The following is a 10,998-nucleotide window of genomic DNA, read 5'->3' as shown; positions in this document are numbered from 1 at the left end:
GCAAGTTCAAAGCAGTTTTAATCGCATTAGAAGTTTCCATACAGTCATTTACAAGTCTAAGCATTTCCATTGTTAAATTGCCTTTTCCATTCTTATCTTCTCCATGCAGTGTCATCATGAATTAAACAGGAAACACAGACCATGAACACAAAGCCTATTTCCTTTCTGACGAACCCATACAAATTTGAAATCCATGGTTAATTACATGTTAACAGAACGAGAGGAATCCATTTTCCGGACCTTCCAGACCTTTTTGTTACATAACTTGCTATAAAGTTTCTCACTGCACTGAGAGCCGATCATCTCAGGATGTCTCCAAATGAAACAGACCTTAACTGTTCTCCTCAAACTGAAGCCTTTTCTTTGTAGAAAAGTATCAATCTTGCTTCTGACCCCTGAGTTGTCTGGTCCTGGTCACTCAGGGCAGATCTCAACACAAAGGCTTGCTGTGCCTCATGTTATTGGCACAGGTTCGGCCCAGGTTGGCCCCCTCCAGCAGTAGATCGGAGAGTCGGTCCAAGCCAAGGCAGGTGGTGAGGGGGCTGATGAGGCCATAGAGACCACCTAAGGTGATGCTGAGGGGCCACCCAATGCACAGCAGAACCACCAACCAGATGATGCACCAGAAACATGACCCACAAGTGGCCATTCTAGTCTAGGAGAAAGGGAAGAAGTTGAGAGTTGGTGACATTGCATTCGAAGTGAACATCAGCATGATTTGCAAAGCAAAGTGCTTTGGCTCGAGTTAAGCAGACATACGGCTATTACATAAGACAATAAGAGTCAGAATTTGGGAGGAAGTATTTTTGATTGTAAATGAGTGTGTGTCAGTAACTACCATAGCATCAGTGTGTGTTCCTGTGAGTGACCGCGCCTCTTCAGTGATGATGAGATTATCAGATTGAAACGTGCCCTGCTGATGATCTGGATGTACTTGTCAGGATTAGGCAGTGGCCTTGACAAAGCATGATAAGCTGGCAACCTCAAGCAATAACTACCAGGCCGCCCACTTACATGGTGTTGAAGCCCGGCACTGGCACCTTAGTCACCCACTAATAGCAGATCAGCACAGATCATGCATAACTTTGGTAATGAGTATTACTTTATCTGTCAACGCTGATATCAAACACCAGCCAGGAGTATGATGTGCTGCTATTTTGAGCAGTATGAAAATGCCTGTTGTATTATTGGTGATGAAAAAACTGCTGGTTAGAATGCCATGCACTGTGTGAATCCTCCCTACCTGATGATTTTTGCAAAGTACAGTGGCAAACATATGTGAAGACTTTTGCTACAGTGAGATTTTATTTTTCCAAGAAATGCAACATGAAGCCAGTTAAAATCCACCAGAAGTATCTTCCCTGAGGCTCAGCCTTGAAGTTGAGATGGTATAACTGATGGTTTTAGTGTGGTGTGCTGTCAGATTGATTCCCTGAGCCTGTGTTAGTTTTAAGACACAATGGTCAGATCCTTGCCCCCTCCAGGCACTGCTGTCTTGACTCTTGTGTGTTTAATTTCCTGTTGTGACATTACTGTCATGTAGGGTTGGGCAATAAATTACACATTCAACACGAGCGTGTCCCATGGTGGATCCCGTGCTTTTGGGAAACGCCCTCATTTTAAAAAGAAAAGGAAAAAAAAACAACCATGTCACTACTACAGCCACTACTGTAAGGGCACAATAACATTACACAACTGTAACAACTAGACTCTTGACTTCCTCTGTTTCCTCAGACCTCACATGAAACACTTCAGCTCTCTCTACTTCCCTAACATTCTTCCTCTTGCATGTCGTACTTCTTGCTTTTGTACTCGTAAAATTTATTGCAGGCCCGCTTTCAGTGATTAATAACCAGTATTCATTTTTTATAAAAGATAGCTTTGAAAAAACTATTTTATCTGCAGCACAAAAGACATTTTTATGTGGTGATTAGTCAACACACAGAAAACAGTAACATAACATCTGTGCTCATTACATTGAAGTCATACAGATATTCCACATGCATTAATGCAGTTAGTCCCTGTGACACATTAGCCCATAGCAAAAGTTAGAAGTGAGAGCTTTGCAAAGTAGCTATTAACCTAATGAATACCTGTCGTGTGAGTATAAAAGACATGTTCACCTTCAGCAGAGAAAAGGTTCTGGAGTGAGATAGCTCCTGAGCTCCTTCTTGTTTGTAGCTTTTCCTTCCAGTCTCCCAGATCCTGTGTGAGACTTGCAGAGAAGTTGTGTGGGAGCAGTAGCCACTTCCCACCAGTTAGCTCTAATTTACTGCAACAAGGTACCACTGGCGACTGAATTAACAAGAGTCCAGCAAGTAGAAGGCGGAAAGTTAGTAACTGGAAGGCTTCACAGAGGGAGGAGATTACACAATGCAGACATTCACATGACTCAAGAGTTAAAGCTATGCTTGGTGTCATGGGTTTTTAGAGGACTAATCAGATAATGTATGACAGAAAACTATGTACATTTGTGTTATAGCTACATTGAAGTCTGTTGTAGCAACGGCCATTCAAACAGTACAAATTGTGAAATATTTAAGCATCATGTGATAATACAGTGCATTGGTCACAGTCTTATGGGCTCTATGCCAAAACTTTTGTTAGTAAATCATAGGTGCAGCCTCAGCTGACAGACATAATCTCCCTTATCCAACCTCTCATTCTAATCCTTTCTTCAGCCAACAGAAAGACATAGCCTGCTACTCCAAAATACTCATGTTAACCTCGACCCCGAGTGCCCTGCTCTCACAAGATAGAAAACTAGACATTACGTGGCTCTACACTTGACTGAGTGCAGAAAATGTGTCTCTCCACATCCATCAACACATGGTTCTCCATCAGGTCTTTAGACTGGCCCAGGCGAGAGCAGCTGTGCAGCTGACCTGTTCACTCAGCTTGCCCGAGGTATGCTGTAACAACCAACCTCTGGTGCATGATAATGAATGAATTTCCGGTCTGTGTTTTTGTCTGCAGGGCTGTGGACTGTGTTAACCTCTCCAGTTTCAGCGAATTTATATTAAAATTACCTAGTCCAGTCCTGGTTGGAACTTGGCTTTCAGATGGCTGTTTATATTTTTTAAATTTAGTCGTCAACCCTCAACCCTAACCCTGACCCAGCTGATGTGAACTCCTCTGCGGAGCACGGTGCTGTGACCCCTCTACGCAAAGTTGTGAATGGCAGAGGATTTAAGACTTGCTGGTTGAGTGACTGTGTACATCCAGAGGGCAAGATGAAATCCCCTAGCATGCACACTGGCCCTTGGGTGAAGTGACTGACCTACAAATGCAGCTTAGTCGCAGCTTGTGGAGCTGGTATAGCCTGAGCCAATCAGATTTGAGTTGTGCTTAAAGCAGAGGAGGGAAACAGATGAATGGATGAAGTATCATGACAAGGCTTAAACATGTTGACTATACACTGTATTTGTCTGTCAGCATGTATGCGTGTGAGAGAGCTATAGATTAGAGTGTCTTAAGCTCTGGTGGGTACACATATAGTAAAACATGTCACAGACAATGAAGGGTTTCCATTTTTTTAATATAAAAGTACTGATGGTTACAAAATCAAAGGTTCTAGAAAATGAAACATTATCATCAGGATCTCTTTTCAGTAGAAAACAAAATCAGAATCACTGATTCCACTAATCTTTTCTTAAGGGACAGTCTTTGGTCCCCTCAATAACTGAGGCCCTTAATTAGACAGTAGTCCCATCTGAAGATGCTCTATTGCTCTTCTCCGCTGTCCTCTCCATCGCTGTCGCTGTCTCTTCCTGGATGCTCTGGCATCTTAGCATGGTCCACTGTATCTTGATTTCCTTCCTTCTCAGTGGCGCCCTCAGAGTTTGGCTCTGAGCTTACCTCTCCTTCTGGGTTTTCCTGCTCCATGGGGGTTTCTTCCTGCGTGTCCCCAGATCTAGCTGGCTCTTTCTCAACCACAGCATCTGCTTTGGTTTGTTGCGGAGGCTGAGCCAGTTTCTGCTGTTGCTGCTAAGGACGGAAAGGGAAATAGTCAATATATGGAATTTGTGTATTTCCATGTTTATTTTCGATATTGTAGTAGATATTGTAAAATTTCAAATCTAGGTGTATTCTACTGAGATATATTCCATATTGAGGGCAATGTACTTTAGATACCATCAAAGCAAATAGATCTCTCTCCCTTGATAGTCTTGTTTGCCTCTCTACCATGCTATAATCTTCTTTAAGTGAACACAAACGACAGTATGTGACACTGAATATACAGTTGAAAAGTCACTCAAGCGCCACACTATGTTCAGCTTATGTCCTGTTAATTCTCTTCTCCACATTCACAGCTCCAACAGTTCTGCATGTGACCCTTTTACTCTGTTGCATGAAAGTGATGAGGTTAAAAGAAAAGTTTAGTAGTAGTAGTAGTAGAAGTTTAAGTATAGGAAGTATATATACTCAACAAAGCAAAAGTACCAGTTTTAAATTGTCTCAGGTGTATCATAGAAGAGAAGCTGATATTACTATGATACATAGTATATCCTGTCTGTGACACGCTTCATTAGTATATTTAACAAAGATGTTTACCTGTCTGTACTTCTGTGAGGTCTGGATCATATGCATGTACATATTATAGACCAGGTTGGCCATCTCTGGCATGTTCTTGGTGATTTGGTCTGGCTGTCCTGAAGCATCTCTCTGAGAAGAAGAAACGAAAAACAAAAATATATCAGGAAGAGAAAGAATGTTTTGAATCCATGTTATTATGTGAAAGGAATGATAATGAAGAATTTTTATCTGTCTTGTTAGCAGTCGTTCTTTCAGGCACCACCTGGTAAACTATTGATCTGAGGCAAAACGTTCAGGGAAATTACAATTCACCTGCCTGCCGCAACCTGACTGCTATATGAAAGCAAATTTCTCACTTGCTGCCTCCAGCGATCTCTGCTCACGTACTATCAAAAGGAGTCGAGGATGCAGAGTTTGTAATTTGATCAAATTAGTATGCAGACAGAGTCTCTCAGCCTAAACTGAGGAGTTAGGTGAGCAGAATATTCAATCTGCTGGGCTCTTACCTCCTAAATACAGGGGTGATTCTCACAGAGGCCCTTTGGGCATCATGTCGAGGTGAAAGCACTGACAGATTCAGTACTATAAAACTTAACTGTGTGTGATTTTATTGCTGTAAAACATCACTGTATTAATGTGCTCAGTGATTGAGTGAGTAGACATCATATTTTACAGTCTGTCCAGTACTGTCTCAAAGTGCTGTAAATATGTATATATCCATATGGAGCATTAAGCAGCAATGCTGTCCTTTATTTTTATAACTGCCTCTGCATCAGCACTGTTAAATATCCTGTGACAGTTGTGGTCGAGTGTTTGCCAGAAAAATCTGACTTTTACTCCGCATCTGCGTGTAAGCAGCAGGGGTTTACTAACTCCAGATAGACGGGCTAAGCAGGGGCCACATGTGTGTGCCCAAAAGAGCTGTCCCTCATGGGGATCAACACTCTAGAGTCAGAGGAAGTGTCACAGGCTATGGGGTATTTTAGACACCCCTGTTGCCACACACGCCAGTCAGTGAGACACAGTGACCAAACAATAGTCGTCTCATGCTGGCCTGGCGGGATTTGGGAGAATGGTTTCGCTTTCTGACCTTCGGGGGTTAATTATAGCAAGGCCCGTGTTTCCCATGCCTGCAGATGGCCCCCGCAGAATGCCGTTAATGGATCAGGGCCCATGGGTAAAGCTGCAGTAAGACTTGGGACCAGTGGGGATGAAGATGCCATTCAGAATATAGAGGCAGGGTCAGACAGAGTCAGGGGCCTGTGGCAGCAGTGGCGTGGTGGGACACTGGACATGGTTTTATGGAAATGGCCACTGGTGTGCAACATGTGGGAAAGTAAGTTTGGTTCTTCTCTACAAATCTGGAGCTTGAGAACCTCATGATCATCCAAATTTGATGGAGTAGAAGATTGTTGTGCTTCAAGATACTGGTGTGTGCATGCATTTGTGTTTACGTACAGGCTGTTCCTGGTTGTAGTACTCGTGTGGTCTGATATGCAGCTGCAGAGGTCTGGCAGTGAGCTGGTTGAAGGCAGGAGTCAGCTCGAAGCAGTTTTGGAACAGTGACACACGGGCAAAGATGTACAGACCCAGTCTGGCTCTTGACATGGCCACCACCAGACGCCTCACATCCCTGTGGAGAAAAAAAGTTGAAAATTGGTTTGACACAAGAGGAAAAAAAAAGAAAAAAAAAAAGAGAAGTGGCAGAGGTGGGGGAGGAAAGTGTGAAATTGTAAGAGGAGAAGAAATCATGTGTAGGGGCAAAAACAAAAAACTGAAGCAAAGGGATCAAAGTGGAAGAATCAAGTTAAGATTGTAAAGGAAGGGAAAAGGCAGTGCAGTGTAGGAGGACAGAGGTTTAGTGAAGGATAAGCAGCAGTAGGTGAGGGGGACTGTTAGAGAAGCTGAGAGAGAAATAAAGGAATGGGAGGCAAAGGGCAGACAAAGAGCGGGAGTGGTGGGAGCATGCAGGAGAGGGCTGTTACTTTTTCTAGTAATACAGTAGACTTAAGAGATTAGAGACAGACGAGTCATATCTCAGAGAATGGAGGAGTCCTGCTTGGCTTGCTCTAATACCCAAAGTGGTTATTTATCTGCCCCACTAGAGAGGAATGCCATTGAATGTCTATATCAACCAATTTATACAACACACATGCAGGAAGAGAGGCAGAAAGTCTTGGGCTTCTGAAAGCCACAAAAATGTGATTTTTCCACAAAGTGAACAAATAAAAAAAAACAAAAAACGAGGGAGCGGTATGTGTCAACCTTTTGGTATGAAATAAATCTTAATATTGTGTGTTTTAGGTGTTTGTATGGGCAACCTAATGGAGGTCTGCAAAATATGACAATTTAGATTGCCTATAAATCAACACTATGAGAAAGACGCATCTTGGTTTATTGAGAACCACACAGCATGGATGATGGCAGAGCAACTTGGGGGGGGGGGGGGGGGTCTCTGGCTTACTCATGCTGTTGCGATGATTCTGAAAACAGTCTTAGGTTTGATGTAGAAGAATCTGGCACACGGTCATGCTTGTACAGATTCGCTAATTCACATGACCACATACACTACACAAACTGACATGCAGCCAAAAAAGTGGAATATGGAGTCCACCGTAGCACTTCATGAGATTAAGAGGATTAATCTTGCAATATGCATGATGAGTTCCATGAGTATGTAGAATGAAAAAAAGGCTTATAGAAACCATTGTGCAGTGTTTATGAGTGTGTTAACGTGTGCAGCCTATAGATTTACGTGAAAATTAATGCACATTTGGAGTGAGAGAGGCTGCATGGTACAAAATGAAACATGAAAACACAACATCTCCACAGAGACAAACTACAAATGCCTACAACCAATGAGCACAGAGCTCTAGAAGAGATGAACCAATCACGAAGCTTGATAGCCTGTGGACCTGGCACAACTGAGGGACGCCCACCTGAGCTGAGCTGTGACATGGCAGGGGCAAAGTGGACTAGTACCGTTTGTGAGTGTGTTCCCACATGTGTGTGTGTGTTCATGTCAGAGTGTGTCTGGATCTGTGCTTTCCTGTCAAAGAGTGTGCTCCTACACGTGAGTGTGCCTGTGTGTTATCAGCAGGAATGCTTCTCCTGTGAAAGCAAGGGTCAGCTCATCATATGGTCAGCTGTGTCCCCTGTGGTTGTCACGGCAGCAGATTGCCATGAGGAGAGATGCGGGGGGGAGGAGGATTGTGAGGTAAAAGTCAGTGGCATGCCACAGTGATCCCAGTATGTGAAAAACACAAGAAAGACAGCCTTTCCAACCCCTCAACTGCCCATTCATAAGTGTCAGGATATCAGATATGAATGAATCTTAAGTTAATGCAAAACAATGGTATCTTAATTGCTCTGTTATTTAAGGGGAAGCAGGATGAGTTTATACATTTAAGTCTATTTACAGGTCTCGGGCAGTACTAGTGCATATGTTTAAAAAGTTGTGTAAAGCCTTTTGTGGCTCCAGAGGAAGCTGTCTGGAGGTGTGGGGGTCCATGTTTGACAGTGGGCTTGGTGTTCTTTTCTTTGAAAGCTCTTGTTTTATTCTGTGGCAAACCGAAGGACTACAGGTATGCATGACAAGGGAGCTTTTAATTCCAACAGTTCAGGAAGAACAGAACATTGTTTCAATAAGGTGCAAGAGCATGTCTGTAATCAACTAACCACACAACTCATCAAATTTAGAGTCAAATATTCGCATGTGAAATAACCACAAATATTTCAACTTTGACAGAAAGAGCCTAGGATCACAGAGCATCACTTGTACTAAGAAGCCGATTGAAAAACTAGGTTTTCAGGGCCCTTTAGTTTAATGTCCTTGATAAAAGTCCCTATGCAGGAGAATAGAAACGGTGGTACTTAACAATCCCCCCTCAATGAGTAACTGCAACTTTAACACACATTGTTACAGGGATGCATTTGACAGTCAGCCCACACGGTGTGGAGCTGAGAATGTGTGCAAGGCAGGGTGTAATATCCATTGTAAGACAAGATCAAATAAATGATACTGAGAGGAGAGCGGGTGCTGCTAGCAAGATAAACGACCACTTTCTGTGGCCCGCTGCACTCAGCAGCATCAAGTCACTGCTTTATCTACGAGATGAGGAAAGATCAAAATAGAGTTTTTAAGTGTTTTCTCTGCCCTCTAAAACTAACCAAGCTAAAGAGTAGGGTGTTGAGGGGAGGGACATGCGTTTAGCCACAAACGGAATGAGTTATTATTTGCATCGGGGTTCCAATTTGCAGACTGTCCAATGTGAGGATGGATGAATGCACTGGCAGTGCATCTGTGATAAAGCTGTGAGCAGTGCCATTCCAACAGCAGCCACTGTACATCACAGGCAGAGGCCAGCATGGCAAGTTTAAGTGCTGTGGAAGAGTTCAGTCTCAATTGTCTGGTATTAAAACATGCAGCATATTAAGTGTGAAGGGCTCATCAGGATCTCATGGCAGCCGAGGAGTGAAGGCCATTTCACTACGAATCAATTCAAGGAAATGAGGAGGGAGGCGGCAGTGAGGAGAAGAGGGAGCGGAGAGATAAGGAGGCTGAGTTGAACATTAAGAAGAAAGGCCAGCAAGGGACTGTAGTTAAGCGGAGACCAATGGGACATGGAATGAAAAGACATAAAAGCAACCACTGCAGTTTGGTTAACCATCATGCCTCTTAATCACCGTTATATGGTTTGTCTTTGATCAGAGCAGAGCTCTTTGTTCGATATTCTCCACCCAATCATCAGAGCACAATAGCTTCTCTTAACCGGGACAAAAGGTACAGTCAGCTCCACAGACATGCTCCTGTCCTGAAGCATCCCCTGTCTCAAATTAAGCTCATACATACTTCCAGACAGGCACAGTGTTATTGTTTTTTTGTCCCTTAGCAAATTGCATTCAGTAGTTGCACATCACAAAGAGAGAACGCCTCCTGAGAGCAGCTGTCTCCAGAGAGTTAAGTGCCTACATTTCTGCTGTGTTGTTTTCCTGGAGGATGTGTATCTTAGGTGTCGTTCTTAGTACACAAGTATATTTGTAGTAGAAAAGCTGCTGAAGGTGTCTATTTTGGGTCAGGTAAGTTTTTCTGCTTGGCATGCATTGAAGTAATTACCTCAGGTGTCCCACAGCTTTGGTGCGGACCAGTGAGAGGATGATGTAGTCATTCTGCTGACCCTGGAACCTGTCCACTGTTGTCACCTGCATGGACACAAACATATTCATTAATGAACAAAAAAAGACACAAATACACATAAATATCAAAGATATGCAAACTAAGCAATGTATTTTGCAAAGTAAATGAGTGTTTGCATTTTAGGTAGCTGCAGGGATTTAGCTGAAATGTTTAGAAACACGAGCGAGACTGCTTTCCGTCTTAAATTCTTTTCTTTTCTTTATTTATTTTTGAGGGGGGAAAGATGAGCGACGGTGACTGTATTTTCTTGTTATTGCTGTTATCGCTGTTGGCCACATGGGCAGCCAGCGGGGCTAATACGGCTTAGAGGGTATTTGCCACAACTAGCCTCTTACCTGGGCCCATGAGACTCAGGGCCAGGGTACTGGGGGCCTCACTGCTCGACTAGATCAGAGATTATTTCAGGGAGACAGAGAATGAAGGAGAAGTGGCTCTCTGTGGGATTTTTTTTTTCAAAGCAAAAGGAAATTTGTGTCAGCCAACTTGCTTTTATAACCTGGTAATCCTGTCTTGCTGAGAAATGTACTTATTCCTGTACATGAAGAACAGAGCTGTGTTTTGACTTTGTCACACATACAAAGCCAGAAAATTCATGAGATGCAAGCCATAGTATTGCTATATCTTGTATCACTTTACTCTATGCAATGTTAGCTACTAATACTAGCTCTTTATTCTTCAAGTTTTTAATTCTCAGATGCCTGGATTTTGTGTCCATCTTTAACAGAGTTGCCAAGGTGGAGAGCTACTTTGGACACCCCAAGTTCCAGAAGTAAAAGTCCCATTCATTTTCCCACTGACAATGTAATATGATTCACATGAGCCACAGCTGGAGCATTTCTACACCTTGGATTGGTATGAAACTCTCAAATCATCAGCACAAAAGATGAACAAATGTGTTTGTGAAAATATTTATTGAGTTTACTACTACAACTCCCAAAGTGCATTTCAGCAAGAAACATCTAAGTTTTTTTTTCGTTTTTTTTTTTTTTAACATGATCTCCATAGCAACAGCAGCCAAGGTTTAAGCAGACTGTGGTAATAAGATCTGTCTGCTAAACTGACAGAAAACTGATTTCTCAGAAATGTAGCTGAAATGATTAAAACTGATGGTCCTAACAAAAAGCTATAGTTTCATTACATAATCAGGGAGAGTCCACATTTTTAATATTAAGTAACATTGAGACATTTGAAGATAAATATGAAATGGGAATACAAATCAGGAAAAAACACTTCTAAAACCAGCTTGTCCTCCCACTTAGTAATGG

At 42.6% G+C, this 10,998-nt stretch overlaps 1 protein-coding gene and 1 long non-coding RNA gene across 4 annotated transcripts in view; both read right to left on the bottom strand.

Moving 5' to 3' along the window:
- LOC139632717 (uncharacterized) lies at window positions 1–2,409 on the bottom strand. Its single transcript, XR_011693609.1, has 2 exons — window positions 2,124–2,409; window positions 1–655 (listed from the first exon to the last, which is right to left on the bottom strand). It is a non-coding gene; the product is annotated as an uncharacterized lncRNA (long non-coding RNA).
- Window positions 2,410–3,519: 1,110 nt separating this feature from the next.
- aqr (aquarius intron-binding spliceosomal factor) overlaps window positions 3,520–10,998 on the bottom strand; it is a 46,903-nt gene continuing 39,424 nt past the window's right edge. For 2 of the 3 annotated variants that reach the window (XM_071497859.1, XM_071497860.1), the window contains exons 33-36: window positions 9,653–9,738; window positions 5,995–6,169; window positions 4,555–4,665; window positions 3,520–3,987 (exon numbers count right to left, since the gene is read on the bottom strand). In XM_071497859.1, the coding sequence (XP_071353960.1) occupies window positions 3,724–3,987; window positions 4,555–4,665; window positions 5,995–6,169; window positions 9,653–9,738 (636 nt within the window). In that variant the 3' untranslated portion in view covers window positions 3,520–3,723. The remainder of the gene's footprint in view (window positions 3,988–4,554; window positions 4,666–5,994; window positions 6,170–9,652; window positions 9,739–10,998) is intronic. The other variant, XM_071497861.1, reaches the window with a different exon arrangement.

Source organism: Trachinotus anak, unplaced genomic scaffold (assembly GCF_046630095.1).
Source record: "Trachinotus anak isolate AG129_WGS33_773 ecotype Australia unplaced genomic scaffold, CSIRO_AGI_Tana_v1 ptg000015l, whole genome shotgun sequence".
NCBI lineage: Eukaryota > Metazoa > Chordata > Actinopteri > Carangiformes > Carangidae > Trachinotus > Trachinotus anak.
This window is presented reverse-complemented; position numbering and strand designations above follow the sequence as displayed.